This window comes from Orcinus orca, chromosome 3 (assembly GCF_937001465.1).
Source record: "Orcinus orca chromosome 3, mOrcOrc1.1, whole genome shotgun sequence".
NCBI lineage: Eukaryota > Metazoa > Chordata > Mammalia > Artiodactyla > Delphinidae > Orcinus > Orcinus orca.
Window position 1 is genome coordinate 17,251,039 of NC_064561.1, and position 14,367 is coordinate 17,265,405.

Genomic DNA, 14,367 nt, shown 5'->3' on the forward strand with positions numbered 1-14,367 from the left:
TCTCACAAAAATCAGGTGAGAATGTGTGGTTGATTGGTGGTTCTTGTCACTTATTTACAGATAAGAAAATGCTGCTCAGAGCCATGTAACTTGGCTGAGATGACGATGCTGCAAGTGGCAGGGCCCAAGCTGGAACCGAGGTCCTCTGGTTCTGGTTTCTCTGCTGTCAGCTGTAGTTTGACATTAGGCCTAGATCATAGGTACCCTAATGAAGGAAATGAAAAGTGGCAGAAAGAGATCCAGGTATTTTTTTTTTAATAGTGAGAGTAAGACCTTTCCCTCCAAGTGAGGGGCCAGAGGCCCACTAAAGGGCCCTGTGCCATTTCTGGGAACCACTTAAGCCCTGAGCTGGGCCAAGTTTCTGGACCATTTTGGGGAGGGCAGAGTGGCACACACAGCTTAAGGAGAGCAGGAACATGTGGTCCAGGTGACCCCATGCAGTACCAAGCTGGGGCTGAGAGAGTGGAGAGGAGGGTGCAGGAGCTCCTAGCCTTCAGCTTCAGCTCTGCTGTGGCAGCAGTGCACAAACACCCTCTTCACAAGGCACCCTCCAGCGTATGCTAGAGCAGAGATCCTAATGTCTCTGACTACCAGGGCACCTCAGGTCAGAAGCAAATTGTCACAGCAACTAACAGCAGCCTGGACTTGCGGTTCACATCAGTTTACTGTATCCTCCCTTGTATACCGAAAGCTCCTTGGATGTCATTGCTGTGAGCTGTGTATCTTTGTATCCCCTGCACTGCACAGAAGTGTGCACAAAACGTCAGCTGACAGTGCCAGAGGGAGGATAAAAATCATAAAATGGGACTCTAGAGCTGCGTGGAACTAGTGAACCCAAGGTTGAAAGCCCTGGGTGTGGTGCTGCAGCTCCCAATCATAAGATCTGTGTCATCAGGAAAGTGATGGCCAACAAAAGCCAAGGAGCCGTGAAAGTACACAGGGCCCTTGATCCCTGACCACCTCAGTCCCTGAGGCTGAATAAATCACATATCCTAGGTTTTCCCTTAGAAAGACCTCCAAAAGCATCTCTCTAAGCCTCAGTTGGCTCCTGGGCAGAATGGAGACATCTGCCTCCCACGATGCCCTGAGGACTGGGGGTCAGTGTGTATGGAGAAGGGCTTCCTGTCTCCACAGCATGTTGCCTTCTGTCTCACGGTGGGGACTGTTGTCACAGATTTTCTAGTCTGGCTGACAGGGTTGGCCCTTCTTCCTCCTGCCAGTTCAGGAGGCACTTTGGATAATGTCTCAGCCAGGGTTGGAGTTAACCAGATCCTGATTCTGGTTACCTCAGCCACAGGGCATTTATTGAAAGGGGGTGGGTGAGTCTCAGGTTAACGGAAGGCTGGAGAATCTGGCTTGAGGACTGGGGGCAACCTGTGGAGACCAGGAAGCCAGAGGGCGGGCAGGCTGCAGCACATGAGCTCCAGCTGTGGTCAGGGTGGGGACAGTCCCGTGAGGCCACTTCTAGTGGAGAAGAGGCAGTCCCGCAAAAGCAGACCAGGTGCTATTAGGAAGGGACAGCAGATGCTGGGTTGAAGGATGAACACAGCTAAAGGTTCATCAGGAACCAAGCTGTAAAGTGGGATTCTGTGTTGTTCTTTCCTCCTCAGGGCCATACTTGGCTGAAAGATGATGAAGCCACGCACTGTAAGCAGTGTGAAAAGGAGTTTTCCATTTCCCGGAGAAAGGTATGTGGGGTAGCCCTGCACTCGCTCGCCCAGGGGCTGAGTTCGTGCCCTGCCTGGGCTCTCCTTCCTCTGGTTCTGGAAAAGGCCTGTGGGGCTAGGCCCACTGCATTGTGTTCATGCTCACTGGTCTGCTGGCCCATGCAGACGACCTTCCAGCCTGCCCCCTTTCAGGGACCCCAGCCGGTAAGTTACAGGCCTTGTCTCCATCACAGTCCTCTCAATGATTTGGGAGTTGGGGCTGCTTGTTTGCAGAAATGGTCTAAGTGTGTATATCAACTGAAAATTCTTTGGAAGCAATAGGACCAAAATCTAAGTTAGGCAAAAACAGAATCTATGGGGAACCCATGGGCAATTTAAGTCTCAGGACAGGCATCCAGGTGGCACCAAAAGGTAACTGGCAATCTGGGCAGGGCACTTGCCCCCAGTGAATGCCTGTGTAGCCTGTCTTCAGGTTCCGGAAGAGAAGGTCTTGGGCCCAGCCTTTGGTCCAGGGTTGACAGGGCCTTTATTGACCAGTTGGGCAGGACAGGGGCAGGATATAGATCTCACACAAAATAGAGCCTTTACTAAGGCTCCCCACACTGAATGGCCCAGTTCAAGGTCCATTGTCTAGCCTGACTGGGGGAGTAGGGGGCAGTTGGCAGAAGTGATGTATAGAGGGACACACAGGTCCTTGTCTTGGCGTCTGCCATGTGCCCAAGGTTCAAACAGCAGCCCTGTTTACAAAAGCAAGATGCCCTTCTCATGAGGGGCTGGCTAAAGAAACCTTGGGTCACCACCATAGAATGTAGCGATTGCAGAGAATGAACCCAGGCTCTTTAAGTAGCACGGACTACCAACTCAGTGAGTTAAGAGCTGTCAAGTCCAATAAAACACAAAAAAAAGAACCTTAGCTCACCCCTCCAAAAGTCCATGGATTTTACAGGAACATAAATGTAGAAACAAGGTCTACAAGAACCCATTCCAAATTGGTACATGCCTCACTGATACATGAGGGAGGGATTTTAAAGCATTAAACTTTGAAAGGTCGATAAACTAGAGCAGGTGTGCAGACGCAGGCAGCTCAGCATGTTCTGAGCGTGAGTTCTTTTCCATCCTCTAGCACCACTGCCGAAACTGTGGCCACATCTTCTGCAACACGTGCTCCAGTAATGAGCTGGCCCTGCCCTCCTACCCCAAGCCAGTACGTGTGTGCGATAGCTGCCACACGCTGCTCCTTCAGCGCTGCTCCTCCTCCACCGGCTCCTAAGGTGGGGGCATCAGCAGGGCCTGCTTTCTGGACCAGTTGCCAGCCTGTCTTCATGGGCGTGGGCAGCCTCAGAGCAGTGCCCAACTCTTTGGGTCTCGAGGTGGCCAGGGACTTGGGAGGTTAGTTTCCCAAGAGAACAAGATCCTCGCCTGGGCTGCTGTCACTCTGGAACACAACATGTGGGAACCAGAAACTGCGCGCCTCTCCTTTCCAAATTGTATGGATTCAGCTCCTCTGGATTGAAATTCTCCCTTGACACCACTGGCTTTGGTTCAGATGTAACCTTCATGATTTTGCTATTGTCATTTTTCAGTTTCCAAAGAATTAACCTATTTTGCAGCAGACCCACTAGTGAATCAATTCCTTTCCCTCCCCGCTGCCCCAGCATGCTTTCCCTGCTTCAGAATCAAGAAATCTGCTATTTCACACCCTTGTGAATATCCATCATTAGCCCTGCAATAAAATCATTTATTTTTCATAGTCAAGAAATTTGCTGTTTCACACTCTTGTGAATTAATATCCATCATTATTAGCCCTGCAGTAAAATCATTTATTTTTCACCGACTCAAGAAATTTGCTGTTTCACACTCATGAATACCCATCATTAGCCCTGCAATAAAATCATTTATTTTTCATTCTGGTGCAGAAAATGAAGGAGCTGTGTCAGCTTCATAGGATGCCCAAAGCAACCCCCATTTCAGGACGAGGCCCTTGGTGAGGGCGACTGCCTTCGAGGTGAAGACCTGAGCCTGCTGTGTTCTGGGGTGCAGGCTGCTCTGCCCAGTTGAGCCAAGTTGGGCTGATAAGTCCAACAAGCACAGAGAAAGTACCTGTCACCAAAGCCCAAAAGTCGTTCCCTTATATATTTGGGTTGGCCAAAAAGTTCAGAGTTTTTCCTAACATCTTACAGAAAAACACGAATCTGTATGGCCAGCCTCCAAAACTGTGTGCCCAGCTCCAAAGCTGCATTCATTCCAAACTACAGATTTTCACAAGGTTCCAAAGAACCACAATGTTTCTAGAGTGCAAGTTTCTAATTCTAGTCCCTTTTCTTCCTCCAATAAGGCATGTTTTTCAACAAAGATGTTCCTTGTGAAAAACTAGAGGACCAGGGGAAGGAACCCTCCTTGTGTCCAATTCCCCAGACATGGAGTAACTCAGTAAAGATCTCAGGGGCAGCAGCTGAACACCAATGCTCAACAGTGCCTCCCCAGAAAATTATCAAGTACAACACTCCTGTATCCCCAACCCAACTGAAGGTATGCACCCAGCCTTCAGAGAGCATGTGGCAGGGCAGGCAGACTGCAGGGCCCTTCACGCATACCTTCACGCAATGCTGCCATCTACAGTCTGTAAATAATCATTCCACACAATTTTTCAGAGTACACTCACCATACCTCACCCAAGAGGAAACCTTCAGCAGTCACGGCAAGTAAAAATGTACACATGTGGCTTCAAACAGCACAAGCCTATATTCACAGCTCTTAATTCTAACCTCAATACAGCGAACTTTTTCTATTAGAGGGATGAATGAGTGGCAATTCCCAAACTAGTGTTAAGTATCTGAAGGGAATCCTAGAACTACACTTATAAGAACTGCTTACTACTTTCCTAAGCAAATGCCATTTTTATATACGATAATGGTTTCAATTACTGATTTAAACGAATCATTTGTTCTCCTAAAGTACAACTTGGTATTCTACTTCAGAAGCTTTGTAAATAAATGGAATAATGTCGCTCTTAAGTAGTTTTGATCTTGAGGAATGAGGTAAAAATAAAGGTTGAAACCTCAATGTGAAAGTTCTCTATGAGCTAGCTCCTTCTAGAAGATACCCCATATAAACAAAATTCAAAAGATGCCATCAGACTAGGAAAGGGTAGCTCTAGTCAGCCACCCCTTGCCTCTGGCACTTCCTCAGCCATGCTCAAAAGGCTTCCATGGACATGCATAGCATGCAGTGAGGAGACTTCTGCCTCCCCCTTGGCTTTGTGCAAGTGCTTAGCAAGTCAAAGGCAAAAATTCAGATCAGATCATGTGCAGCCAGGCCAGACATACAAGCCCTTCCACAGGGCCCCAGAGCTACGTTTACCTTCAGTTGCACTGGAGGGAAGAGAGGTCTGAAGACATCTACAAAACGGCCACAACTGCCGAGCCTGTCTGCCACAGCCAGAGACGTGGGCCACTGTTCACCTACGCCCCAGGCAGGAATAGATCACCAAGAAACAGTCCACATGACACTGAAGCACAGACAAGACAAAGTGCAGTTTTTAAAAGGAAGATTTATTCAACAAGTTTCACTTAGCGCAATACACCTAAAAGGAAAATCACAATACAATGAAAAGATTTAAATCAAGGCCTCAGAATTTCAAACAAACACCAAGACCAAAATCCTAAAGTATTGGTATTGCGTCTCAAATTTTCCCCATTAACTTAAAAAAAAAGCTTAAACTTACGTGCCATAGAGGTTATTAAATGAAACTAGAATTAACAAACATGCCAAATGTTTCACTTTTAATTGTAGACACAGCTCCTATATTGAGTTTCACAAAAAAGCATGTCTTTCAACAATGCATCCAAACAGTGTTCAATGTAATGTGGTGTAAGCAACATTTAACATAATTCAACTGCTTTAACCTAAATACACCTACTGCTTAAGTACATCCTACAATATAACTTGAGAAAAGCTGAAAATTATTTAACAGTAACAGATTACTCAACCTAGTTACATCCTAAATGAATGTTTGTGTTCAAAAATACTGAACCTTAAGTCTTTAAAACAATCCTGATTTCCACTTAGAGTAAGCATAAACCACAAGTTTGTATTGCAAAACTGTTAAAACTTAAGTTTTGTAAAAAATGTTGACCAAGAGTCAGTGATCAGGATCAATTACATTCCCCATCCACCACTCATACTGGACATGCTAGACATCCCTCCCATTCCGTTCACTCCCATAGATGCTCGGCTTCCACTACTGTAGTAGCTGCTGTTCACTGTTCCTTGGCTGCCTGCAAAGAGATCAATTTGACAAGTCAGGATGAGTATCAGATTATCAGTCAACTAAAATATAGCATTCCAAGAAAAAGTTTAAAAAGTATACGAGTACAAATGGCTGCTGTCCAAGTGGCGAGAAGCATGTTTGGGAAAAGGGACTCCCGACTCCAAACAAATCTCAATTAACCCCTTTTCTCTGCAGTACCAACTTGCCAGACTCTTGTGCTACCATTTAACTGGATGCTTCAGGATCAACGTGGAAAATTAAGTTTAAAGGAAAACTAGTGTTTTTCAAAAATTGCAAAATTACTTCATGTTGTTTTTAAAGCTAAACAAAGCATTTTAAAAAAAAATTTACCATAAACATTCACAATGTGTCCATCGAATGGCATATATGAATAGGGAGCACAGGGGCAATCTCTTGCTTTTCCTATTCATGGCGGGCAGGAAGTGAGACGACGAAGTTGGACTAAAGGCAACTCACTGTGCCCAAAATGGCAGCCTCCATGGAGTTAAATCAGAGCCATTGACTGCTATAGAAAGTGTTACTACAACATATCAGTATTTGCTATTGGGAATTTAAATTATACTTTTCGAGAAAATATTTACCTATGCAATGTTTGATTGAAAATCACTGGAGTTTTCCTGTAAAACTTGGTCTGCAAAAGGATTTTGTAGGGTAAGACTATAATACCAAAATCACCATTCTTTAGACCAATTGAAAAAATAATTAATAAAACCAATCCTAGGTTAACTGACTAGTAAATACGGCCCTAAACCCAACCACCATTCTATTATTTAAAATTCTCCCTCCATCTAAAATGGATTTATTGCTAACAAAAAGACAGAAAAAGTGAACAATTTTATTTAATGTTTTAACAAACGGAGGCAGATGTTTTCTGGCTCGACATTATTCAAAGTTGCAATAATGACTATTTTGAATTCATAGAATACTTCCCCCTCCCAATGATTGATTCTGAAAGTTAAAGCTATTTGAACAGTTATATTAGGATCAAGAGCATACATTTAATAACCCAACTTCACCAAAAAGGAGCCTGAATATTCCCAACTAAAGAAACCTGCCTGAAACTTACTCAAGTATATTAAAAAACACACTTACCATATCCACTCATGCTGCTCTGGCCACCATAGCCGCCTCCATAACCACCACTCAGCTGCTGGCTGGCTGGGCCGCCATAACTGGACTGGTTTGCTGTTAAGTTAAGAGAACATTAGAACCTTGTTCCTTATGTAATGTGGTACCTGGTGGTACCGGGCTTGTAATTCTAATCTATTATTTTCCAGTCTTGATCTTACATCACTATATATAACCCTCTGTGCCCTCCTTCTGCCTACTGTCTATGACCAGACTACCTTTCTATCCATCATTTGAGCTAGTCAAACACTTATAAACCACAAGACCAACAGCATACACATCAGCAGGACTGAATCCACGTTTCCGTAAGTAGAGGCATTTTGACAAGACCTTATGAAAATGTTTAACTGGTTTTAGTGGGATTTTCCCCCATAATTCGATATATTAAGGGTAGGTCAATACACAGGTATCACTAAACACCTGATTATGCCCCAAAATTTATTTTGATCCTATGCTTTTTGCTAAATATTACTTTTAGATTTATACTTCATACTTATAGACAATTCAACTAGTTTCTTTCTGTAGTCCCCTCCCCCCAAAGTACTTCAAACTAATTTGTTATCTAAGTTTTATGTAACAATGATTTAAGGCACACATACTATTCAAATCTAAACTTTTCTTTGCCTAAATTATGCTTAACTCCTTATATATAAATTAACTTATATAATTGACTTATACAGATATAAACGTTTTGGTTTTTAAAAAAACTAACGATATTTACACAAGCCCATGCCTCCCATCATTTGGCTACCATAAGCACCACCGCTTGCTCCTGCTGTAGAATTCAAGAAGAGTTCTACATATCTGTGTTCTGAAATGAGAGAAAAGGCATACAAGGTTAGCTTAAAAAAAGACACTAAAGTGATATTTACACAAACCCATGCCTCCTAGCATTTGGCTACCGTAAGCACCACCGCTTGCTCCTGCTGTAGAATTCAAGAAGAGTTCTACATATCTGTGTTCTGAAATGAGAAAAAAAAAGTTGAAAATGTTTGTTGGTGAAAGAAAAAGATAAGCACTTTTAGTTCTTTTAAGTAGATCTGTGAACTATAAATACTTTTAGTAAAAAAAAAAAATTCTAGCTGCTTCTCTCAGGTGATTTACTTTATGCAAGTTTCAAAAAGCAGTCTTAAACATTCACCTAAATTGCTTTGTCAGTTAAGCATATACCTTATTGTTCTTATCACAAATTTTTTAATCATACTAACTTTAAAAACCCACACCACACACTTTTTAAACATCCCGTAGAACCCTATCATTGGATTACAAATTTTTCTCATCCTTACTATTCCTTTATCGTAATCAGTCACACAACTACCTATAAGAGACCTGAAGATCCTTAAATCACACTTACGCATATTTGCTTTGTCTTTTGACATAGCTGCCACAGCATCTTCATGAGTTGCAAACTCGACATCTGCTTCACCGGTTACTCTGCCATCGGGACCAATTTCAATATGTACTCTCACAGGGTTGAGTGGTGAAAAAAACTAAATATAAGGTATTTCAGAGAATCAAGTCAAATATTGTTACAGGAAACAAAACTTTAACATGCTGCTTCACTTAAGTAGAATTAAGAACCATGTTTTTACTGTTATACTGAGATATACAACTTATGAATTTATCCTACACTTACATTATAAATGTCATTCTCAGTAGCTCTGTAAGGTAATCCCCGCATGTGTACACAGTGTCCTGTTGTGCTCTGGAAAGTAGAGCCACCATCCCCGTATCTGTGATCTGACATTCCTGAAAAACAATAATTGAGGTCTAAATGAACAAGAGTTAAGTATCCCTCAGATGAGAAATTCAATTCTTACCTTACCTCTTCCAAATCTATCTGACCCAAATCCATAGCCATCATTATAGCCATTATAATCATCATAGCCTCCATAACCTGAAAGGCAAGAAGTACAATCACTAAATAAGTCACATAAAGAACAGACCTCGTGACACCTGCGCAACACACATACCTCCACCGTACGCACCACGCCTCATCCTTTCAAAGCCAGCTCCTCTTCCAATGCTGTTATACCCTCTGCCAGCCCCAGGTCTGTCATAGGGACCTGGCCGCTGCATGGCCATAAGTTTTCGTGGTGGATCATAGTGAGTTCTAACTTCAGCTCGACTGCTCTTAAAGATTTCGATATACCTAAAGCATTGTTCAAGAGGAAAGGGAGTGGGGAAGGGAGAGAAAACATTAGTTCATTTCATACAGGTATTCAGTTACACAGAAAACAATGTAGTCATAGCCATGAAACTGACTAATATTTAAAGCCAGATTTCTTATATTTGTACAGGCAATGACCAGAAATTCACTCAATTTTAAGATTTAATGTAAACTTTATAGAAAAAAAATTCACTCCTCTGAGGCAGAGAGCCCAACCTTAGGGGTAGAGAGGAGTACTGTAAATAAATGTCTTAGGAGGGAAAGAATTCCACTCAACTTTCAACATTTCATGTCTTAAATCCATTGGCATTATGTATAGCAAGTGAGCTAAAAAGCCAGCCTCCACCAACAGTCTAGCCCACACTACACATTTCCTTCTGCCAATAAATACCCCAGCCTATGCTTTTAGTAGGAATCAGCATAGGTAAGCGCATGCTTCAATGAAAAATAGTCACAAGCAAAGAGAATAAAACCTTTTGTGACAATTTCTTGAAAGCTATGCTTATTAATACATATGCAGAAAACATTTATACAGCAAGAAAGTTTGTTGCATTTCAACTTTAAAAACAAGATCAGAAAGTATCACATTTTCTTATGGTAATATTAATTTACTAGGTGGAGTTATTACAGCTAAAGCCAGGTTTGCATTAACATTTTTAAAACCATAGTCTCTCAACTCCAGTGACTGGGGTTAATTAGGAATCCTACAAAATTGTAAAGTAGACCAAATTAACTGGGGACAATTTCAAAACCTATAATTTAATCTGAAAGCACTATGGAACTTTGACATAGAAGTTTGAAAATTGTGGCAAAACATCAAGTAATTGGGACTAGGAATCAGATTTTCTTCCTTGATTCTAAGCAGAGAGAATATGGATTTAATTGTTTACCATAAGAAAAGTGACAAATCCAACCAACCATCCATCCCCACCTGTGCCCTATTCTTTCCTTGTGTTTCTTTAGAGCCTTTTCAGCTATTTCCTGTGAAGCAAACTGCACGAAGGCCTCCCCCGTACTCCTCCCCTGGAAGTCCACCGGCAATGTTATCCCATTTGGCACGATTTCCAACCCTTCAACCCAAGGACAAATAACCCCAGTAGGGGGGCAATATTAACATCACAAGCCCAGAAATGATTCTTCTTATAGCTTTAAATACACCAGAATTTTAACTTTAGGTGAACGGTATGCTTTCAACAAGTACTCTTTAAAAAAATTCATTGCAGTAATATGAAGTTCCATTATAACAAACTATTAATTCTTAACACACCCCATGACATGGTATGTAAGAAAAAACTTGCTGAACACAGGATGCATTAAGAATTCAACAATTAAGAATACTTATTTATCTATGCAACTTAATGTTGAAAATTATACAAGAACTTAACAAATTTTCAAGCATTAAAGACAACAGTTTTACTAAATTCAAGATACACCTTTCACCTCATTTCATATTGCAATGTTTTAAAGTTAGTGGAACTTCAGTTTTAAGAAATTACATATTTAAACATTTAATATACAAATTGAAACATTGTTTAGTCATATAATTGACAAACATACAATCTAAGCTTTCAACAAACAACTGATCTAACACAGCACAATCATGCACTCTTATGCTCTAATAGTAGTAAGATTCACTTCTGGAAATTCCGTCTATGAAAAATCCTTTCCGTGGAAACATTCCCAAGCTTACAAAAAGGACTTAAAGCACTTTCCTAGAAGATATGAAATTATGTTCATATTTAACGATGTTGACAGATAGCATTCAATTCTCACCAATTTAGACAAAAACAATAAAAACAGACTTGATTGCAAAAATTCTGGCAAAATATTAGGACTTGATATGTATCTAGTTAAGTCAAGAATTTAACACATACTACACTAAACCATGAAAGGATTTCTTGTTCTTAATTCCAGTTTATCACAACATGAATATTAAGCAACAGTATTTAAAATATATGCTCTAACATTCTGCTAAACATTCAAATACTTTAGGCCCAAAACAATTTCAAAACACTTTCTGTACTTCAGATACAAAGACTACATTCAACCTACACTTATATTAGATTGACTTTCAGTAAGTTTAATTCCCTGGCTAAACCAATTGTTTCCATAAGTTTTTTTATAAACAGAATGAGATCATTAGAGAATTTCTGGTCCCATGACCCAGTGTCTCTTACGATATAGACACTTGCCATAAATTACAACAACCTAACATACTAATCTAATGTTAAGGGATCTTACCTTTAACTTGAAGTACTTAGCTGTACAGCAATGTGAGGAAAGTAGTTAAGTTGTTGAGGACAATCCTCAAAGATCTACTCTGAACTACAATACTAAATATAGGCAGTTAGCATTTTGGAAGTACTTAATTAATCCACCTTTAAGATGGGCTTAAATTATTTGAAGGTCTCCAGGAAAAAGAAAACATTAATTCATCTGCATATACTCACAACCTGTTTAAATACCTAAGCTACTCAACTTAAGGTCTATTCAATCACATGTTGCCAGAGGCTAGCCAGAACTCACTGCTCAGCAACAAACAGGACTACATACCTGAGAAGAACTGAACAATTTCTTCCTTGCTACATCCAAAGGGGAGTCCTCTAAGCCGTACAAAGCCATCATTGGCCGTGTCAGGACTATTTGGACCAGTATGCTTCAACACCCAATCCATTTCAACGTTGTTTGACTTGAATACTGAAAGAGGTGCTTAGAATTAGTCAACTTTGGAAAGTTAGAAAACCAAGTTCAGACTTCCTGGGTCTTTAGATAATCTAGGTAGAGCTGCCATAAACTCTTAGATGACCATTTCCATGCGGTCAAATACCTAAAATTCAGAAGGGATAAGATAGATTTCTATTTGTTTAATGTTTTATTTACTGTTACTAGGGCAATGTAAATCAAACCTTCAACATATCTGTGTCCCATAGTTTCTCTGTCTTTTTTCAGGGCCAATTTGACTTCATCTTCTGATTCAAGTTCAACAAAAGCCTCGCCACTCGGTCTGCCTTCTCTGGTGTAGATGAAACGAATACCTTGAGCCCCATTTTGAATTTTGCAGTCTGGAAAGAAAACAACTGTTAATACAGAATTTAAAACTAAAAACCACCTCTGGGTGATGAAATGCCTATACACACCCCCACTACAAAGCAGAGCATTTGCAAAGCCTAAAATGAGCAAGGTATTACTAACTCCTAGGGTGTCTCTCTCAGTAATTAAGCAGTTTTCCTCTTATGACCAAACTTTCTTATTCCCTAAATATATTCCCAATCCATCGAGAAAATCCAATACTCAAAGCACTTTCTTAATAAAGTTATCTCCAAGTCCTCACTATTCAAGTGTCTATTAAACATCCTTTTTATAACTCCTCAGTAAACTTTTACGTCTGGACCTTGTGATTTTATGGCATTTTCTGAATAAACGTGGTTTGGAGTTTTGATTTAGGGTATTTGACAGTTTTACCTTACTAGCAGCAACATTACAATTTCTTGCTCGTATCCGAATTGCAGGGCCAATACTCACCTGAAAGGGGATCAATGTTACCAAGCTAAAATGCTCCAAGTTGCACAGCTGAAGCCAAACCCAGTCTTGCCCACTGCAAGGTGGCTTCCAGTGTACTTGGTTCTTGTTTTACAGGTCGTTTTCCGTTACACACTAAATTCAGATAGTAAGTCAATACTACAATATCCTTCCAAAACCTGTAAATTTCTCCCAAATATATCTTTCAATCTCATCTTACGCTAATAATGAGAACAAGGACATTTGGCAGACGTTATTCAGGAAACCTACATACTGGGGAAAAAACTACATAGGCAAGAAAACTTTCCTGGGCTTCAGTGTCCTCAACTGTAAAGTGAGCCAGATCAAGAACTATGAGAAAGAGCTCTTCAGTTACAAAATCTTGATTAGGAAAATTGTCTGAAATTAAGAAACGACATTTTATCTTTCCAAAGCAGAATGCCCCTTTTCAAATAAACGCCAAAACTGGAAAGGTGTTATATTTGTTCAGCTGCTGGGCAAAGTTCTCAAGGTTGAAAGGGAAACCCCATCTATCCCCATTTATCCTTTCTAAAGGACATCCACAGAATGACTAATACTTAATAAAGAAAAAAAAAATCCGCCGGAGAGGCCGCATTCCCCCAAGAGGGCCGGGCGGGTGGGGCTTTCGCAATTTCCATTGCGTAACAGCGGCCGGCCGGGCGCGAGCAGGACAGCGGGAACCGCTGCCGCCCGCGCCCCACCAGGGGGCGCCCTGGGCTCTGCCCCCCCACCTCCCACCCCCCACCCCCCACCCCGCCGCCGCCGCCGCCTCCCCGCCCGCCCTGCAGCCCGGGCTGAACTCCCGCTTCCGCTTCAGACTCACCAGAAAAAAACCGCTGCACTTCGTCGGCCGAGCAAGACCAAGGCAAGCCCCGGACCTTCACCACGAATCCCTCGCCGCCTTCGGTGCCCAACATCATCGTCTCTTAGGGGGTCCTGGCGTCGAAACACCCTGCAAGATGAGGATGAGGGTCAGACCTGAAAAATGTTAAAATTAAACAGCCCTCTGATCTCGAAACGCCCTGCCGGCCCGCGACGCCTCCATAAAGGTCGAGCCCGTGCGGACGTTCCGACCCAGGCGACTCCAACACTGAACGCTCAGTTGGCCAGCGGCCGGGTCCCCGAGGCCGCTCTGCGCACCAGGTACCAGTGCCCCAAGCCGAGGGGGCACCCGGCCTAGCGCCAGCGTGGAGGCAAGGAAATGGCGGCGGTCGCTTCCGCTCCGCCTCCTCCGACATCTCACACAATAGAGTCGGCGCGGCCTGCAGGCCTCAGCGGCCCTGCCACGACTCGGCGAACCATTCCTGGTGTCTAACGGTAGCCCGCACCTTGCTAAAGCCCCCGCAGCCTCTACAGAGACCTTGGGACAAGAAATCCTCGCAAAACTGGCATCGTCGGGGGCCGCTAGGTGGTAAATACGGAACACCAAACACTCACCTGCACACACAACTTCGGCGCGGCTGAGACGAAATGGCTAGCGGGCGCCTGCGCAACCTAAATAAGGCCCTTTGAACAAGCTCTGCGCACGCGCAGCTAGGTTCCCGCACCGCCCCCTTGCGTCACACAGACCT

At 42.5% G+C, this 14,367-nt stretch overlaps 2 protein-coding genes across 24 annotated transcripts in view; one reads left to right on the forward strand and one right to left on the reverse strand.

Moving 5' to 3' along the window:
* The window catches only part of RUFY1 (RUN and FYVE domain containing 1), a 56,336-nt gene extending 52,910 nt beyond the window's left edge, over positions 1 to 3,426 (forward strand). For 2 of the 3 annotated variants that reach the window (XM_049707041.1, XM_049707040.1), the window contains one exon: positions 1,611 to 2,924. In XM_049707041.1, coding sequence (XP_049562998.1) covers positions 1,611 to 1,988 — 378 coding nt within the window. In that variant the 3' untranslated portion in view covers positions 1,989 to 2,924. Of the gene's footprint in view, positions 1 to 1,610 lie in introns of all 3 variants that reach the window. The other variant, XM_004284043.3, reaches the window with a different exon arrangement.
* Positions 3,427 to 5,197: 1,771 nt separating this feature from the next.
* On the reverse strand, positions 5,198 to 14,360 carry HNRNPH1 (heterogeneous nuclear ribonucleoprotein H1). Of its 21 annotated transcripts, none has more exons than XM_049707053.1 (14): positions 14,234 to 14,294; positions 13,620 to 13,774; positions 12,163 to 12,318; positions 11,810 to 11,953; positions 10,188 to 10,326; positions 9,060 to 9,238; positions 8,912 to 8,983; positions 8,723 to 8,835; positions 8,441 to 8,576; positions 7,989 to 8,048; positions 7,808 to 7,897; positions 7,051 to 7,143; positions 6,540 to 6,589; positions 5,880 to 5,944 (listed from the first exon to the last, which is right to left on the reverse strand). In XM_049707053.1, exons 2-13 carry the CDS (start codon positions 13,714 to 13,716, stop codon positions 6,540 to 6,542), a joined length of 1,329 nt encoding a protein of 442 aa, XP_049563010.1. In that variant the 5' UTR covers positions 13,717 to 13,774; positions 14,234 to 14,294; the 3' UTR covers positions 5,880 to 5,944. The 21 variants fall into 21 exon arrangements, with proteins under 21 accessions (XP_049563000.1, XP_049563004.1, XP_049563001.1 ...); XM_049707056.1 differs by having other exon boundaries at positions 7,838 to 7,897; positions 8,723 to 8,856; positions 14,234 to 14,293; XM_049707050.1 differs by having other exon boundaries at positions 8,723 to 8,856; positions 14,234 to 14,292.
* Between the last annotated feature and the right edge of the window lie 7 nt (positions 14,361 to 14,367).